The 19008-nt window shown below is 53.9% G+C and overlaps 6 protein-coding genes across 6 annotated transcripts; 4 read left to right on the forward strand and 2 right to left on the reverse strand.

Moving 5' to 3' along the window:
• Nucleotides 1-267: 267 nt before the first annotated feature.
• On the reverse strand, nt 268-1234 carry MRS44_008733 (uncharacterized protein; the record flags this gene model as incomplete). Its single annotated transcript, XM_065621039.1, has 2 exons — nt 268-686; nt 1141-1234. The coding sequence occupies 2 exons, from the start codon at nt 1232-1234 to the stop codon at nt 268-270; spliced, it is 513 nt and encodes a 170-aa protein (XP_065477111.1).
• A 3925-nt stretch (nt 1235-5159) lies between these two features.
• On the forward strand, nt 5160-6806 carry MRS44_008734 (uncharacterized protein; the record flags this gene model as incomplete). The annotated part of the gene is made up of 5 exons (XM_046276312.2): nt 5160-5229; nt 5323-5367; nt 5426-5706; nt 5761-6522; nt 6576-6806. The coding sequence occupies 5 exons, from the start codon at nt 5160-5162 to the stop codon at nt 6804-6806; spliced, it is 1389 nt and encodes a 462-aa protein (XP_046132186.1).
• A 337-nt stretch (nt 6807-7143) lies between these two features.
• MRS44_008735 (uncharacterized protein) lies at nt 7144-8236 on the reverse strand (the record flags this gene model as incomplete). The annotated part of the gene is made up of 2 exons (XM_046276313.2): nt 7144-7467; nt 7520-8236. The coding sequence occupies 2 exons, from the start codon at nt 8234-8236 to the stop codon at nt 7144-7146; spliced, it is 1041 nt and encodes a 346-aa protein (XP_046132187.1).
• A 343-nt stretch (nt 8237-8579) lies between these two features.
• Nucleotides 8580-9356, forward strand: MRS44_008736 (uncharacterized protein; the record flags this gene model as incomplete). Its single annotated transcript, XM_065621040.1, has 2 exons — nt 8580-8665; nt 8714-9356. 2 exons carry the CDS (start codon nt 8580-8582, stop codon nt 9354-9356), a joined length of 729 nt encoding a protein of 242 aa, XP_065477112.1.
• Nucleotides 9357-10879: 1523 nt separating this feature from the next.
• On the forward strand, nt 10880-11579 carry MRS44_008737 (uncharacterized protein; the record flags this gene model as incomplete). The annotated part of the gene is made up of 2 exons (XM_065621041.1): nt 10880-10917; nt 10958-11579. 2 exons carry the CDS (start codon nt 10880-10882, stop codon nt 11577-11579), a joined length of 660 nt encoding a protein of 219 aa, XP_065477113.1.
• Nucleotides 11580-11590: 11 nt separating this feature from the next.
• MRS44_008738 (uncharacterized protein) lies at nt 11591-18190 on the forward strand (the record flags this gene model as incomplete). The annotated part of the gene is made up of 1 exon (XM_046276314.2): nt 11591-18190. The coding sequence occupies one exon, from the start codon at nt 11591-11593 to the stop codon at nt 18188-18190; it is 6600 nt and encodes a 2199-aa protein (XP_046132190.2).
• Between the last annotated feature and the right edge of the window lie 818 nt (nt 18191-19008).

Below are 19008 nucleotides of genomic sequence, written 5' to 3' on the forward strand. Positions count from 1 at the left end.
AGTCGTCGCCGGCGTGCGGCAGAAATGGAGACGGAGGCGGGCAGTCGAAGGGGCTGCTGGATGGATGAGTTGCAGGGTCGCAGGTAGCGAGGCCAGCGGCAGCCCATGTCCCAATCGCCCCAAGACTCAAGGCCTAGGCCATCCGCGAAACAGAGGGCGCCAAGAGAGGTTCCCGCAGACGAAGAGGCGGGGAATAAGCAGCAGTGGAATCCGAAGACGGAATCGCGATGATGGCGAGGGGCGGCCAAGAGTAGACGATAGTACCAGTCAAGTACAGTCGCAGAGCAGGAGTTGGGATGGGGGAGAGAATTCGCGACCGACGGACGGGGGCGGGCAGACCAGACCAGCAGCAGGAAAGCGGGCGACCAAGTTGAGTTGAGCTAGCTGAGCGAGAGTACGAATGAACGAACGAACGAGGAGGGAGTCAGCGAGTGGAGAGTGGACCTCGACTCTCAAAAGGACCAGGCTTTTGGGGCTTTCGATCGGGTCCTTTTGGGGCTTGTCAGAGCCAATCAGCACTGTATAATCAACACAGTACGGCCGTGCCGTGGTGCCGTCTTCCAACCTGGAGAGGTAGGGGAACGGACGGAGAGTGCCAGAAGCGGGTGATGAAGCCGCCGTAGGGAGATGCCGCACAGCGAACGCCCGGGGCCGGTGAGGGACGGCCGTGGCAGATTGAGGGAGGGCTGATGAGAGGAGCCAGAGAGGAATGAAGGGGATGCTAAGACAAAAGGCCTGAAAAGTTGAGTGCCAAGAAGAACCAAGGGACAGGATATGTCGAGCCAAGAGCCGGAGCCAAGCAAAATCCAAGCGCCAGCGAGCGATTGACTGGCGAGGGCTGAAGGACAAGAATGGAGGGACGAGGAAGGGGAGACGCGCAAGTCAAATATTAGATAAGGATGTCTCCGTGAGCTAACGTAGTAGCAAGGGGGAGGGAGGGGAGGGCGGCCAGAATTGAGTTGAAGGCGACGATGGCTTCAAGCGCTGTGAAAGACACGGGAGATGAGGGCTCTAAATGGACGGGGTGAGCAAGAGGTCACGGTCCTTCAATCCGATCAACGGAGTCCGTCCGAGCAGGCAAGTCGATTGATCGATCCAAAGCAACCACTGAGACGAGAGAAAGGAACATATGCCCCAAACCTGAAGGGACACCTTGTTCGCGATGATGCTCAAGACCGGGAATAATGGAAGATGGCGCTGGATACACGGCACCTGGAGAAATGGGGGGAGACATGACGGGAGGCTTCAAGTGGAGGGTGGATGGGGGGATTGTGGAGGAAGCTCGGTGTTTTGCAACTCGCACTGTGCCCTGACCGAGCGATTTCCACGCTGCTGCAGGTGGGATCGGCCCTGGGGACAACCTTTAGGGGCGAGCCCAGATGCAGGAGGACTCTGGCCAGTGCAGAGTCCAGGCCAGCACTGCGCTGAGCGGCGCCATGGAACGTGTCAATCGATCTAAGCCAACTCTCTATGCTAACTTTTTTCTGTTTTCTAAACAAAGACATTCAGCTCATGTTAAGTTTACAGAGGTAAGCCCTTGTGCTCGACACTCACTGTCCCAAATAACGCGTCGGTGGCTGGCTGCTGGGGTTCCGTTCCTGTTCAACGCTCTCTGTATGTCTCTTTTGTCGTCTGCAAATGAGAACGCGTATCATTCATTACCACCAACATGCACAGGCGGAAGAACGGCTATGACGGGATGGTAACCTCGAAAGAAAAGAGCAAGGCCTCTCCACTAGTCAGGGCATGCGAGTGGAACGGGAGTAGAGACGACCACCCATGATCCCAAGCCGCGCGGCCACAAAATAAACTCGCAGTCTCAGGGCGCCCCCCGTTTGAGCGAGGACCTCTCCATCCACCGGACGGTGGCCGGCCAGGCCTCATAGCTCCAGACAATTAGAGCCTGCTGTGCGTCGGCCGCTGTGCGTCTAGCCTAGCCCAGCATGAGACGGCCGGCAGCAATGCACCGCAGCGGATACAGATACTGCCAGCACTGCATAAGTGAGCTGCGGCTAGTTTGCTGGTGGGCTCTGAAGCCGCGAGACGCGAGGGCTGTGATAGCGACAAGGGGGAAAGCGGCATGGATGGCCAAACGGAGGTTTATGGGGACCCATGGACGAATGGGCAAACCAGCAAAGGCTCTAGACCACCATCGTCAGCGAGATCCCCCATCCACTTCGATGAGACCGCATGGGCAGGCCTCTATCTGGATGCCAACACGAGACGGGAGTGGTTGAGCAGAGCGGACCGTAACGGAGACTGCCAGGATTTGTGGAGAGATGTCGTGTTCCCGTTTTATCTGCGGTGGTGGATCTCAATAAGAATAGCTGCCGAAATAAAGCCTACATCATACGAGAGATTCACGGCTTGGGCATTAGAAACCTTTTTGTCAAGTGTTGCAATTCTGACCTGGTTCGTGGTGGCAGTGTAAGACGAATTTGAGGGTTCTCCAAGGCGAGTTTCCGTTCACTCACAGACAATGCCTCGTGAAAGAAAACGATGGGATCTCGAATATCAAACATCAGGAAAGCCAAGTCTTGGTAGTAACATATCACTGGTTCATCTAGGTCCGGACAGGCCGGTGTCACCTACGCGAATCTCCCAGAAGTCAGAAACGGGCCCAACTCTGTTCATACCTTAACCTACAACCTTCTGAGCAGTGGCCCGTGTGTGAGCAGTGAGCCCTCGAATTGTGTGGAATAAGGTGAGACAACAACCCAAGACCGCACAGCGGCCGACTCTTTGACACACCCCGTTTCTCACTGGTACGGCGGCCCCGAAGAAGCCACACGGATGGCATGTTCTGCATCATGACGTACGGGCACAACCAGTCACTTCTTGATAGACAAGCAGCAGAACCGCAAAGCTAGAGCGAGTCTGCAGGCCCTTCTCGCGCTGGTTCCCGACGAGCCTCAGCCCTAGGGTCGAATGTTGAGCAAGCTTAATCTGGAAGCAACCATGTCGTCGGCTCCGGGAGACACGGAAGATGGCGGCCGCCCAGTGCCTGGCCGACACGGCACTGTGGGTCGTTTTTTTTCGCCGGGGCCTTTTGGGAAGGTGGGCGCCACACGAGGAGCAGGGGGAGCCACGAATGCCACAAATCCTGGTCGCGACGTGCCATGCCGCATTTCTAGACTCAAGAAGCCTCGTAATGAGCTAACAGTATGGCCGAGTAAAGAATGGACTCGAAACGGCGTCCCACTTGACATCCGCGGCGTCTCTTGTCTGTCAAGAATATGCGCGTCCTCTATTCTCGGTGACTATTTTCAGAGTCATTCTCGTCCATGACATCATCCCTCCCTCTCCCTTTACCTGCCCTCTCACATTCCGGCTCTCACCCGGGTTTGCTCCGGGCACAGGGCTTCAGCTGGGTCGCCAAGCCATTCCGCCCTCCATGGGACGAACCTCAACAGGCAAGGCTCTCTCACCTTGTTCGCATCTTCGCCCCGACTTTCAAGTCGCGAGGCAAACCCATTGGCTGAAAAGGTGCCCGGTGGTTCTTTTCACGTCAGACCCATGCACAACCGTCGTCCTTTTTTCTGGGTCGGCATGGCTCTCTCTTCGGCCGATAAGGGCGGAGCAGGCCGGACGAGAAGGCGAACGAGTTTGTGCAGAGAACCGCGCTGAGACGAGGTCTTGGCTTTGGTCTTGGCACTAAAGCTTTGTTTCAACCTCTTCCACGATGCTTCTTGGAAGGGCAGATGGAACCATGCGTGCCGGCTCGTTCAGCCTTATGGCTTACACCTCTTGTACTCTAAATATTTCACCAAGACTTTAAAATCTTAACTTTCGAGTAAACTGAGGCCGTCGTCTCTCGTCCAGAGTCGAGTGACGCCGCTGATCGTTTCCCAGACAGGATAATCCTCCCTGGCCATAATTACACGCGCCATTTTCTTTTTCGCGTCGTGAGGTGCTCCCATCATGCCACCCCTGCTGACGACGCATTTTCTTCATAATAGCGTCCAGCTAATGCCATTCTGCTTCTACGATATCCTCAACATGGACATTCTCGCTTACGCGGGACACAAGAAGCAATGCACCGGGAAGCCGGCACATCCCCAACGACGTCATGCTTGGCACAATCAGACTTTGGGGGTTGATTCTGGGGATTCAGGGTCCTCGAATTTGTGGCGATATCGCTAGGACGATGGCTGCATCAAGTGCCGAAGATGTGTTTATGGCATGGCTCGTTCGTCTGATGCACGATGGTGGATAACCTCGCGCCCATCTGCAACGTTGTCTCTCCTCCCCTGCTTCTAGAAGACCACGGGAATAACTTCAAGCCTCAATCATCCCAGCTAGTCACCTGGCTTTCTTTTGGTCAAAGGTGAGATGACGACAGAGGCGGCGCATTGATGCCAGCAACGGCGCGAAATCCACCACTCGCAGGATGCCAAAGATGACTCCGAGTTTGGGGGAAGCCAAGATTCCTGTGTCCCCCCAACGAATGGCATGTTCTCGTGGCTGATATCGCAGACGCTTCTTGCAGAGCGACAAATGGCGGAGTGCAACGCTCTTGAGCCAATATCATGACGTACAGCCGCCAACGTTGTGAATCCCAGGCTCGATGTGCCGTCTTGGCCCGACCACAGTGTAAGTGTTTATCGAGCAAGACGGTGAAGTCGGCCGCCGTATCTGCTTTACGGCGCAGCAGCCTGCCGCTTCGGGACCGAGATTTGGCTCCGCAAACCGGCATCGGAGCTGTGAAGACGGAGAAGAGAAGCGGTCGACGAAAGGCGGTATTTCGCAACTGTTATTCATAGCACTCTGATCCAAATGCGAAGGGTACATGTTGAGCGAGATAATCGTTATCGGCTGCGAGGAAAGATTCATAGAATCACTATTCTAGGCTTCATTGATGAATCATGTACAAAAATTTGAGTTTGAGGGATGATGAGCCGTAATTGAAGGATCATTCTCAAACATTTTTGCCAAGCAATCTTGACTCACCTTGTCTTGCGCTCACCTTTTCACCTTGGTCTCACCGAGATCCCCCACCTCACGTAATTCCCCAGCTCCTCCACCCCCACCGCAGCCTAGCATCGCAAGGCCACCAACACGTGCGACCCTCCAAACGTCAAGCTCCAGAGCTCTCTGATCTTCACATTCCTACCCCCGGATGAGCTCGAGGGTCTCGACTGCCGACACTCACATTCGCCATGTCGACGTCAAACTCTCTGCTGGGTTTCTTTACCCTGATGAGCAACCAGGGTGGTACCATCGTTAGAGGTTCGTTCAGCCACCGCCAGCAGGTGCTCTTCTCGTCATGAACCTCGTGAATCCGCCGTTCTTTGAGCACAATGCTGACTCGACTCCCTCCAGACCAACCCAAGCTTGACCTCGATCTTTACATCCAGAACTACTCCGGTACGTTGCAGTAACCTCGTCGATTTCCTTCCACCCCGCTAACAGCTCCCGTACCCAGGCCGAACGAGGTTCGATCGTCTCCTCCACATCGCAAAGTCCTCGGTACCGCTATGTGTCGACGCTCTCAAGGCTGCTATTGCTGAGGCCAAGGCTGGCACAGACATAACCCAGTATAACGATGCCTGGGACTGCATCCGCTTTGCGGCTCCCGGGGAGCCAGAAGCTCAGAAAGACCAGGCTTGGGTCGATAAGACCGATCGCGCGAACAGAGCCGAAACCGCACGACTCGAAGCCGAACTTAAGCAATACCGTCATAACTTGATCAAGGAAAGCATTCGGGTAGGCTTTTCCCCTAGTGTTAAACACAGAATCAGGCAGTGCTAAGATGTGTAGATGGGCAACGAGGAGCTTGGAGAGCATTTTGAGAAGATAGGATCGCTTAGCGAGGCAGCCGAGGCGTACAACCGCATGCGTCAGGATGTGACGACAACCAAGCACATCATCGATTGCGGCCTCCATCTTGTCAACATCTATCTCTATCGCCGGGATTGGACCATGGTAATCAACAGTCTCGGCAAAATCACCGGAGTCCAGAGTGGTGAGGAGGAGAAGTTCTATCAGCCCTTCACCAAGCTCGTATCCGGTATTGCCCTCCTTGGGTTGAAGCATTACTCGGACGCAGCCAAGAACTTCCTACAGATTGACTTCGATATCCCTCCCACCCAGTACAACCACATCGCCAGTCCCAATGATATCGCTACGTACGGAGGTCTACTGGCGTTGGCCACCATGGAGAGAAAGGAACTCCAGGCTCGCGTCCTAGACAACCCATCGTTCCGATCATTCCTCGAGCACGAGCCTCATGTCCGAAAAGCTATCAGCCTCTTCGTGAATGGTAGATACTCAGCCTGCTTGTCAATTCTAGAGTCATTCCGGAATGACTACATGCTGGACATATATCTGCAGCGACATGTCGCGGCGATCTACGCGCAGATTCGAAGCAAGTGCATCACTCAGTACTTTATTCCCTTCTCGTGTGCCACTCTGGACAGCTTGAACCAGGCTTTTGCGCCAGAGGGGGAGTCCATCGAGAACGAGCTCGTATCTATGATCCGGGACGGGACGCTCAGGGCCCGGCTAGACTCGAAGAACAAGGTGACATCAACTCATGTCTACGACACGATGACAGATTATTAACGCTTGCCTAGTTGCTCATCGCGGTCCAGCCTGACCCCCGTCTCCAGATGCAGAAGAGTGCTATTGAGGTCGCCCGCCAGTACGAGCTCGAGGCCAAGGAGAGACTCCGCCGCATCAGCATAATTTCGGCCGGGCTTGAGGTCGTGGGTAAGAGGCAGCCGCCTCTTCTCGGTCGAGGAGTCGAGGAGACTTGGTATGACGAATCTAAAGCATCTGAGCAAGGCGCCGCTGCTGAAGCTTAGGGGATCTTCGTCGGCCGCTCTAAAAGGTTTTAGAAGAAGCTCAGCAGATGATCCCTTTCAAGACCAAGCTTGATGGAAGAGCACAAAATATGAGAGACGAAATTGCACCATTGCGATCCGGGCGTTTAGGTATCCGGTCACCACGAAACCACACATCAATAGGTGCATGGGTAGCCCTATTAGAGTTAGATCAGGCGTACAGGGGCATGCGTTGAAATGGGATCACTGGCAATTGCTTTGTAGTTATTTGGTATTCACTTCTTCCGCGTCGTTGCGGGGGTATCATATATAAAATGCATCCAGTCTTCCGTCTCCTATCTTGCTTCCAGCTTTTCTCTCAGCCCATCAACTGCCTCAGATCCGTAGGCGGCCACCGCACTTGCGCAAAGGTGAGGCAGCGCTTGATACTTTGCAGATACTTGCGCGTGACCTCGTCGCCCATAACATGTCCCTTCTCGCCGTCGTGCAGCTTCTCTCGAGCACTTCGCTCGTGAATACCAACCATGGTCACACCAATAGGCCAGGCCGCCTTTCCGATACTCAGACGAAGGTATCCGTCGTTGGCGTCCACGTATCGTCGCTCTTGGAGAGCCTGGACGATCTCAATGACAGGCTTCAGGATGTCGTCGTCGAGTTCTCCTTGCTCAAACTTGCGAAATAGCTGCAGGGGATTAGTCTCAAGATCCAAGTATCGATAAGACAAGCAGACATACCGGCTTCATATTCTCACGAGTCTGCACCATGGCGTTGTATGCCGTCTTGCTGGCGCTCGTATCCCGCTTTTCAGACTCCATTGCCCGCTCATACTCCGTCAGAACCATGGTGAAGTAGCTCGCCAGTTGCCGGAAGAGCCACTTGCGACCTTCCTTGTCCTGTGGTACCGTGCCGTCGACCTTCATATCCTTCTCCTCCACCAGCTGTAGGGTTGTCGGTATCGGCCCCTTTGTCACCACGGTCGTCAACTTGCGATATCTTCTGACTCTTGCAGTATGGCTCTCTCCGAACAGCACTGCCGGCTCGCCGAGCGCTCTCAGCTTCTCGACAAGCTCCTCTTCCGGCACATCCTCGCTGCCCTGGAGACCATCTTCAGCATCCTCGCTCTTGGCCTTCACCAGGTCCGGCAGGCCTAGACGCTTCCGCCTCGCGCGCTCTTCCTCGGCTTCTTGTTCTTCACGTCTCCGGCGCGACTCCTCGGCAAGTTTGCGGCGCTTCTCTTCACGGGCGGCGTTCTCGGCGGTGACCTCCTCCTCGCGCTTGCGCTTCGCGGCGGCTTTGGCTTCGCGCTCGGCCTCGAGGGCCTTCTGCTCGGCGAGGTATGCTTCTTTGCGTTGGGCTTCGACTTCTGAGCGCTTGAGGTACTTCTTGTCGCCGCTACTGCCGCTGCTCTTGGACTTGGAGAGTTCCTTGTTCATCAACGCCGCGAAGTCCATGGTGATATAGGAGATGTGTCGCTAACGAGGGTGCGTTTGTCGTGGGTGTGGGGTTGAATACAACTTATAGTTTCGTCTTTTGTGGATCTCGGTGTTCAAGGTCTTGGATCCGAACGATTCCAGCAGTTGTCGCAAAGTTGAAGTTGATGGATCTTGAAGTTTCCTGGTCGCGACATGGTTATCGATTGCGGTTATACCCCGGCTGAATATGGGCCGACTCATCAGGACGTGATGGCATTTCAACTCTCTCGTCTTTTACAACTATCGATATACAAAAAGTCTCTGGATAATTTAATCTCACTTTGGGAGAGATATTCACGTCTTACCGGTCAGACCTTCAGATATGGCGTCTCCGCAGCAAAAATCGCTGCGCGAGGACACGACCCCGTTTCTCTTACAGCTCTTCTATCGAACTGGAGCACTTCACAGGTACTGAAGGCCCACCAACCGCTGCTCTCAAGATCGAATACTCACCAGCGACTATCAAAGGCCAGATGAATTCGCGTCGCATACACAACCGACGCACATTTCTGTATATACATGGCCGGATTGCACCCTCCACGAGCTGGCTCTCGAACTAGCAGCCGCCAAACCATCCGCCTTCCCCTCCCCCGCCGTTGGAACTCGTCTTGTATTCCAACTCGTCTTTCCAGATCTGCGCAACACCAGTGCAATCGCCAATTCGCCTCCCCGGTTTGGTGTTAAGGACCTCGGCAGCATTGTGATAGGTGAGCGAGGGCCAGATACAGAATCAACAGAAGATGTCGATATGGACGCTCCCTTGAGAGGGCCCAAGGACGTGGAGAAGACACTCAGCGACGCGCGATTCGTGGTGGGCGATTACATCTCGTGCGCTATCCTACCACCTTTTTCAGATGGGTCAGTGGCTCCGGCGTCGAGTGTTCGAAGGGAGACGGGCCCAGGCCTGCGTGAAGGCCGAGGTGGTTCGCGAGGGGGGTTTCGGGACCGAGAGAATGGCTTTGGTCGTGGCGGATCTCGGGGAGGACGAGGCGGTTGGAGAGACGATATCGGGGGCGGATTTCCGATGGGCGAGTGGAGGAGAGGCGAGACACTGCCAGATGGCCCCGGTGGGAGATCGAGAGGCAGAGGGAGGTGGTAGTAAAGTGAGGACCATACTGTTGTTAGGTTGGCGGCGTCATGCGTTATACCCAATTGCCGTTTGACAATTCATCCGAAATTTCACGTCATTCAAGACTTGTAAATGCCGTCGTTTTGACCTCTTCGTTCCATTGAATTCCTACCATGGGTTCTATCCCAAGCTGGACGCTTTATATGTACAATTCCCACATCTCCGGCATCAAGTGAACTTATTTCTCGTAGATGAGGTCGCCCTTTCGCTTCGCTCGGAAGTCCCAAAGCCCCTTGTGTTGTCAGTGATTCGACCCGTGTACCGTGCTCCTCGGTAAAACTCACGTCGGTCTTGTAGGCAATGTAGCCCATGATGGCGGGAATCACGGCGACGTAGATGAAGGTGATCTTGGCGGTTCGGGGAGTCCATCGGAAGTAGTGGTGACGGGTCTTCATCATAGCTATTCCATCCTGTTAGAAAGACTCGGGAGAGGGCGGTTGTCGTCGAAGCCGGGGAGAAGTCACGCACCCTGATACTTCAGGTAAGCCGGGTCCGGCTTGACGTCTGTCGGGCGGTGGTTAGCGATTGACAGCAATCCGGCGTGTCGGGGAGCCTACTAAGGTGCGCCATTTTGATTGACGGCAGCGGGTGTCTTGCTGGTGCGGTTCGAGGGCGAATTGGCCGTCGTGGTTGTCAAGCTGGAGGTCGTTTACCTTGGGACGACGATGCTCGGAAGTTGAAGGTTGGAGGCTTAGGTAACGCAATTCCAGTGGCCGCCATTGGCTGGAGCTAAGGATCGCAGCCGGGCGCGATTCACATATGGGTAGGTACCTACCCTGTAGCAACCAGTCGTGAACATGGGGAAAATGTGTTCGCGATATTTGGAAAGCACGTATTATGCGAATAACTTGAATGTCTATTTAAATAATGTTCTTTGGGGTCTCGATCTTCTATTATTCACTAAGCATTGTGTTTACGTGCTTCCATGGGCTGCATCAATCCTCGTCGTGCTCGTATTGTCATCTAGCTAAGTGTTCGACAGGTTGCTATTGAGATATATGCCAGAGTTCGCATGAACCAGCGCATATGAATCAACCAAACGATGTATACAGCGGGACATGTAGCCCAGGAACACCGAGGAATGACGCATGGGAGCCAGGGCTACAATTACCACAACATACCGTAGGCCGGCAATTGACACCCGTTGAGTGTCATCGAGCTCAAGCCTCAAGAACATGTACACCCCACAAATGATGCCAAGGCACACATTATGACATATAGGCAGGAGATCGGAAGAAGCTTTGTTGAGGCCATTGCGGCGCGATTTACGGCGACTGGAGTCTAATTGGCATGTTGTGTTATTGAAGCCTCGGTACAAGCGTCAGTCTTGTTAGTGCTGTGTATTTCGGCTAAGCTGTTCTGAAGACCCTCCCAGGCCCTTATCAAATCCTTTGACCTCTACGCCAGTAGGCAAAAGTGATCATTACGAGGTGCAGAAATAAGCGGTACACCTTGCGTGACAATTGTCACCACAGCTGTCCGCCCAGGTGTTTATGTCAATCGAGTTTGGTGTCAAGTTTTTGATGCCTGCGTAGTGCTCATTTGCCTTACTGCATTACCCACGTGACCAGACCCACTATACCTAGCGCGTCGCCCCTGCGACCAGAACTTGAATTTGTCGCGACGGAGGCGACCATACACCAAGAACTTCACTTCATCTCCGCCTTGGTTGTCGCTGCGCGCGCATCGCGGAATCATCATGTCGCAGCATCCCCCGCCACCACCCCCGGGCTGGGGACCTCCTCCTCCCCCTCCGCCGTCGTCCTCACTACCTCCTCCCCCTCGACGCCGGCACCTCCTCCGCCAGGCTATCGCCCTCCGACTGATCCCCAGATCGCCAAGTTCGCCCAGAAGAAGAAAGAATGGGTTCGAAATCAGCGCAATCGATTTGGTGAGAAGCGGAAGGGCGGGTTTGTGCAGACACAGAAGGCGGACATGCCACCGGAGCACTTGCGCAAGATCGTCAAGGATATCGGTGATGTTTCGCAGAAGAAGTACACGAACGACAAGCGAAGCTACCTGGGAGCTCTCAAGTTCATGCCTCATGCGGTCCTGAAGCTCCTCGAGAACATGCCCATGCCCTGGGAGTCGGCGCGCGAAGTCAAGGTCCTGTACCACGTCAACGGTTGCCTGACCCTTGTCAACGAGATCCCCGAGTCATCGAGCCCGTCTTCTTTGCGCAGTGGGCAATGATGTGGACATTTATGCGAAAGGAAAAGGCCGATCGACGACTGTTCAAGCGCATGCGATTCCCGCCGTTCGACGACGAAGAACCTCCCCTGTCGTGGTCTGAGAACCTTGAGGATGTCGAGCCCCTGGAGCCTATCCAGATGGAACTCGATGAGGATGATGATGCGGCAGTCTACGAATGGTTCTACGATCACCGACCTCTCCTGGACACGCCCCATGTCAACGGACCGAGTTACAAGTCCTGGAACCTCACATTACCCCAGATGGCCACACTATTCCGTCTCAGTCGGCCTCTTGTTTCGGATGTGGTGGATAAAAACTACTTCTACCTCTTCGACCTCAAGAGTCTATTAACAGCCAAGGCCCTCAACGTCGCTCTGCCCGGTGGACCTCGATTCGAGCCCCTATACAAGGATATCGACCCTAATGACGAGGACTTTGGCGAATTCAACGCCATCGACCGTATCATCTTCCGAAACCCCATTCGAACCGAGTTCCGAGTGGCCTACCCCTTCCTTTACAACTCTCTCCCGAGAAGTGTGCACCTGTCATGGCACTCTCACCCCCAGGTTGTGTTCAACAGAGCTGATGACCCCGACCTGCCGACCTTCCACTTCGATCGCCGAATCAACCCCATCTCTTCACGAACTGTCGCGTCAAAGAACGTCGAGATTTCGCTCGAGGATGAGCTTTTTGGACCTGGAAACATCGAGGAACCGGAGGAAGATGCATTCCAGCTACCTGCCGGCATGGAGCCATTCCTTGCTGATGAAGACCTTGAGAACGAGGACACATCGTCAGCGGTCGAGCTGTGGTGGGCGCCATATCCCTTCGATCGACGTTCGGGAAGCATGGTGCGGGCGCAAGACGTGCCTCTGGTTAAGCAGTGGTATCTCGAGCACCCTCCATCTGACCGACCTCCAGTCAAGGTCCGAGTTTCGTACCAGAAGCTCCTCAAGAACTTTGTTCTCAACGAGCTTCACAAGAAGACCCCCAAGGCGCAGAACAAGCAAAACTTGCTGCGATCTCTCAAGCAAACCAAGTTCTTCCAGCAGACGACAATTGACTGGGTTGAGGCTGGTCTGCAGGTCTGCCGTCAGGGGTTCAACATGCTCAACCTTCTCATCCACCGCAAGAATTTGACATACCTCCATCTTGATTACAACTTCAACTTGAAGCCTGTCAAGACTCTGACAACCAAGGAGCGAAAGAAGTCTCGTTTCGGAAACGCATTCCATCTGATGCGTGAGATCTTGAGGTTGACAAAACTGATTGTGGATGCTCAGGTGCAATACAGACTTGGAAACATCGATGCTTTCCAACTCGCTGATGGTATTCTGTACGCCTTCAACCATGTCGGTCAGCTCACCGGTATGTACCGATACAAGTACAAGTTAATGCACCAAATCCGGACTTGCAAGGATCTGAAGCATCTCATTTACTACCGCTTCAACTCTGGCCCAGTTGGCAAGGGACCTGGTTGTGGTTTCTGGGCTCCCGCCTGGAGAGTCTGGCTCTTCTTTATGCGAGGTATTATTCCCCTCCTCGAACGATGGTTGGGCAACCTCCTGTCCCGTCAGTTCGAGGGTCGACACAGCAAGGGAGTGGCCAAAACTGTCACAAAGCAGCGTGTTGAGTCTCATTTCGATTTGGAACTCCGCGCGTCTGTGATGGCTGATCTCATGGACATGATGCCCGAGGGTATCAAGCAGAACAAGGTCAACACCGTCCTCCAGCACTTGTCTGAGGCGTGGAGATGCTGGAAGAGCAACATCCCTTGGAAGGTGCCTGGCTTGCCCGCGCCCATTGAGAACATCATCCTTCGTTATGTCAAGTCAAAGGCTGATTGGTGGATCTCGGTTGCTCACTACAACCGTGAGCGTATTCGAAGAGGCGCTACGGTCGACAAGACGGTGGCGAAGAAGAACGTCGGCCGTTTGACCCGTCTTTGGCTCAAGGCTGAGCAAGAGCGACAGCACAACCACATGAAGGACGGTCCTTATGTCTCGTCTGAGGAGGCTGTTGCTATTTACACCACCACTGTGCACTGGCTCGAGTCGCGAAAGTTCTCTCCCATCCCTTTCCCCAGTGTTTCCTACAAGCACGACACCAAGATTTTGATTCTCGCTCTCGAGCGTCTGAGGGAAGCTTACTCGGTAAAGGGCCGCCTCAACCAGAGTCAACGAGAAGAGTTGGCGTTGATCGAGCAAGCTTACGACAGCCCTGGCACAACGCTGGAGCGCATCAAGCGGTTCCTCCTTACTCAGCGTGCCTTCAAGGAGGTGAACATCGACATGAACGACAACTACAGCACCATTAACCCCGTTTATGACATTGAGCCCATCGAGAAGATCAGCGATGCTTATCTGGATCAGTACCTTTGGTACCAGGCGGACCAGCGCCACCTCTTCCCGGCATGGATCAAACCTTCGGACTCTGAGGTTCCCCCCTTGTTGGTTTACAAGTGGGCGCAAGGTATCAACAACCTGGGTGGTGTCTGGCAGTCTGAAAATGGCGAGTGCAATGTCATGATCGAGACGGAGCTTTCCAAGGTGTATGAGAAGATGGAGCTCACGCTGCTCAACTCTCTGCTGAGGCTGATCATGGACCACAACTTGGCCGACTACATCACAGCCAAGAACAACGTTCAGCTCACGTACAAGGACATGAACCATGTCAACAGCTACGGCATGATTCGTGGTCTGCAGTTCTCTGCATTCGTGTTCCAGTACTACGGTCTTGTCTTGGATCTTCTCCTGCTCGGACCTCAACGAGCCAGTGAGATCGCTGGACCTCCTCAGAGTCCCAACGACTTCTTGCAGTTCCGTGACCGCGAGACAGAAACCAGCCACCCGATCCGACTTTACACTCGATACATCGACAAGGTCTGGATCTTCCTCCGATTTACCGCCGAAGAGTCCCGAGACCTCATCCAGCGGTTCCTTACTGAGCAGCCTGATCCCAACTTCGAGAATGTTATCGGATACAAGAGCAAGAAGTGCTGGCCCCGAGACTCGCGTATGCGCTTGATGCGTCACGACGTGAACCTCGGCCGAGCTGTCTTCTGGGATATGAAGAACCGCCTGCCTCGATCCGTGACAACGATTGAGTGGGATGACAGTTTCGTGAGTGTCTACAGTCGCGATAACCCTAACCTGCTGTTCTCCATGTGCGGCTTTGAGGTCCGAATTCTGCCAAAGATTCGGAACCAGAACGATGAGTTCCCGGTCAAGGACAGTGTCTGGTCTCTTGTCGACAACACCACCAAGGAGAGAACAGCACATGCTTTCTTGCAGGTCACTGAGGAGGATATCCAAAAGTTCAACAACCGTATTCGACAAATTCTCATGTCCTCGGGCTCCACTACTTTCACGAAGATTGCTAACAAGTGGAACACTGCCCTGATCGCACTCTTCACCTACTACCGAGAGGCAGCTGTCTCCACCGTCGACCTGCTTGATACCATTGTCAAGTGCGAGACCAAGATTCAGACTCGTGTCAAGATTGGCCTGAACTCCAAGATGCCGTCTCGTTTCCCTCCTGCCGTCTTCTATACCCCCAAGGAGCTGGGTGGTCTGGGTATGATTTCTGGCTCTCACATCCTCATTCCCGCAAGTGACAAGCGCTGGTCGAAGCAAACCGATACTGGTGTTACTCATTACAGAGCTGGAATGACTCATGATGAGGAGACTTTGATTCCCAACATCTTCCGTTACATCATCCCCTGGGAGGCCGAGTTCATCGACTCTCAGCGCGTCTGGACCGAGTATTCGCAGAAGCGTCTCGAAGCTAATCAACAGAACCGTCGTCTTACTCTTGAAGATCTCGAGGATAGCTGGGATCGTGGTCTGCCTCGAATCAACACTCTCTTCCAGAAGGACCGAAGTACCCTGAGCTTCGACAAGGGTTTCCGTGCCCGAGCAGAGTTCAAGGTTTACCAGCTCATGAAGAACAATCCTTTCTGGTGGACTAGTCAGCGTCATGACGGAAAACTCTGGAACCTCAATGCTTACCGAACCGATGTCATCCAAGCCCTGGGTGGTGTGGAAACTATCCTGGAGCATACCTTGTTCAAAGCCACCGGTTTCCCATCATGGGAGGGTCTCTTTTGGGAAAAAGCGAGCGGTTTTGAAGAATCAATGAAGTTCAAGAAGTTGACGAACGCCCAGCGTTCCGGTCTGAACCAAATTCCTAACCGTCGATTCACTTTGTGGTGGTCACCCACCATCAACCGCGCCAACGTCTACGTCGGTTTCCAGGTGCAGCTTGATCTTACGGGTATCTTCTTGCACGGAAAGATCCCTACTCTCAAGATCTCGCTTATCCAGATCTTCCGAGCCCATCTGTGGCAGAAGATCCACGAGTCCGTCGTCATGGATCTGTGCCAGGTGTTTGACCAGGAGCTAGAGTCTCTTGGCATCGAGACAGTCCAGAAGGAGACCATTCATCCTCGAAAGTCGTACAAGATGAACAGTTCTTGCGCCGATATTCTGCTGTTCTCCAACCACAAGTGGAATGTCACACGGCCATCTCTCCTTTACGACACCAAGGACGTCATTGAGCCCACAACCACCAACAAGTTCTGGATCGATGTCCAACTTCGATACGGTGACTACGACTCTCACGACATTGAGCGATATACCCGTGCCAAGTACCTCGACTACACAACCGACAGTGCCAGCATCTACCCTTCGGCTACCGGTCTCATGGTTGGTATTGATCTTGCTTACAACCTGTACTCTGCCTATGGCATGTACTTCCCTGGCTTGAAGGTCCTTGTTCAACAAGCCATGGCCAAGATCATGAAGGCCAATCCCGCCTTGTACGTTCTGCGGGAGCGTATTCGAAAGGGTTTGCAACTGTACGCCTCTGAGAGCAACCAGGAGTTCCTCAACTCACAAAACTACTCGGAACTCTTCAGCAACCAGACGCAGCTGTTCATTGATGACACTAACGTTTACCGTGTGACCATCCACAAGACATTCGAGGGTAATTTGACTACCAAACCTATCAACGGCGCTATCTTCATTTTCAACCCCCGAACCGGTCAACTCTTCCTCAAGATCATCCACACTAGCGTTTGGGCCGGACAGAAACGTCTGGGTCAGCTGGCCAAGTGGAAGACTGCCGAAGAAGTGGCCGCCCTGATTCGCTCCCTGCCTGTGGAGGAACAGCCGAAGCAACTGATCGTGACCCGAAAGGGTCTTCTGGATCCCCTCGAGGTCCATCTGCTCGACTTCCCCAACATTTCGATCCGAGCATCCGAGCTTCAACTGCCTTTCCAGGCTGCGATGAAGGTAGAGAAGCTGGGAGACATGATTCTTCGTGCGACCGAGCCTCAGATGGTGCTCTTCAACCTGTACGATGAGTGGCTCAAGAGCATCTCGTCTTACACTGCCTTCTCTCGTCTCGTCCTCATCCTGCGTGCGCTCCACGTCAACCCGGACAAGACGAAGCTCATCCTTCGACCCGACAAGACCGTCATCACCCACGAGCACCACATCTGGCCATCTCTGCCGGATGAGGAGTGGATCAAGGTTGAGACGCAGCTCCGAGATCTCATCCTGAACGACTACGGCAAGAAGAACAATGTTAATGTGTCGAGTTTGACTACCAGTGAAGTGCGAGACATTATCCTTGGTATGGAGATTTCGGCTCCATCCATGCAACGACAACAGGCAGCCGAGATCGAGAAGCAGCAGCAGGAACAGGCGCAGTTGACGGCCGTGACCACCAAGACGCAGAACGTTCACGGCGAGGAGATTATCGTTACGACTACGTCGCAGTTTGAGCAGCAGACGTTTGCTTCTAAGACCGAGTGGCGAACCCGGGCCATCGCTACATCTAACCTGCGGACTCGAGCTAAGAACATCTACGTCTCATCAGTAGACAACGATTTGGACGACATTACCTACGTCATGCCTAACAATATCCTAAAGCGGTTCATCACCATTGCGGATCTTAGGGTGCAGGTGGCTGGTTACTTGTATGGTTCATCAGCACCGGACAATGACCAGGTCAAGGAGGTCAAGTGTATCGTCATGATCCCCCAGATCGGTGGCCTTCGCAACGTGCAGCTACCGCAGCAGCTGCCTCAGAGCGAGTTCCTTGAGGGTATGGAGCCCCTGGGTGTGATCCACACCGTGTCTGGCAACGAGCTGCCGTACATGTCTGCCACAGATGTGACGGAGCACTCCAAGCTCCTCGATGCGCATAGCGAGTGGGACAAGACCAACACGGTGACGGTATCGGTGGCGTTCACGCCCGGCAGTGTGTCTCTCTCCGCCTGGGGTCTCACTCCTGCTGGCTACAAGTGGGGTGCAGAGAACAAGGACATTCAGAGCGACCAGCCCCAGGGCTTTACGACAACCATGGGTGAGAAGCGCAAGCTGCTCCTGAGCCCGCGCTTCAGGGGTTTCTTCCTGGTACCGGATGACGGTAGGTGGAACTACAGCTTCATGGGCAGTGCGTTTGCAGGAATGGAGAAGAAGCCGGTGCACGTCAAGCTGGATACGCCGATCCCATTCTACAGCGACCAGCATAGACCTGTGCACTTCCACAGTTTTGCGGAGTTGGAGGACATCTGGGTGGACCGATCGGACAACTTTGCGTAAAGCGGCAGGACAAAAAAAGAGCAAGAGTTGTGGGGATGAGCATGGATATAGGGCACGGTAGAATGGGATGGGAACTGGGATGAACGTGGGAGAGGGATCACCATACGAAGAAAAAGCACAGACAGGAGGAGGGAAACTGGACGATCAGCGCAATCTATTTTGTTCGGCATCTGGACATCAGATGCGCGCTAATGAGGAAGGGAGGGAGGCGTTCTTTTTGTTGTTGCTGGCCTCTTGTCTTGTTGTAATTGATTGCAGTAGTTAGGCATGCATACTTTATCTTTTTTTGCTGTAAAATAAGAGTTAAAATGGTTCATGGAGAAATCAAGACCGAGATGACCCAATCAAACCAATTCCGTTCCTGGGTGACGCACACATCCGATGTCAGTTGTTTCTGAGCGGCATGATTTCCTGATCTGGCTTTGACAGATTCTGCGATTCGTGAGGACAGTTGACAAACGGCTCAAAGACAGGGGCCGCATGATGGATGACCCACGTCGGTAGCCGGGCCTTTGTCCGACTTCTTGGGAAGAGACGGGTCCCAGGCCTGGCCTGGCCTGGCAGGCGACTGGGATGAATAGGCTCGACAGGCTGGGGAGCACAAGCAGTCTTCCCAACTGGGGTCCTGCTGGGTCTGCCGGGTCTGCTGGGAGGCGGCTTCACCGAGGGCGTGGAACCGCGCCGTGAGTTGGATCATGTGCGTGGGGGAGTGAAATTGGTTATTTATGCATTCATGCGTCGCGTACTTTACAGGCGAGCTGAGATGTGAGTAAAAACGCGTAAAGTGGACTTGGACTGTGCGTGAGCGGCTTCATCAA

This window comes from Fusarium solani, assembly GCF_023522795.1.
Source record: "Fusarium solani strain SB1 chromosome Unknown bctg00000005, whole genome shotgun sequence".
In the NCBI taxonomy this organism is placed as follows: domain Eukaryota; kingdom Fungi; phylum Ascomycota; class Sordariomycetes; order Hypocreales; family Nectriaceae; genus Fusarium; species Fusarium solani.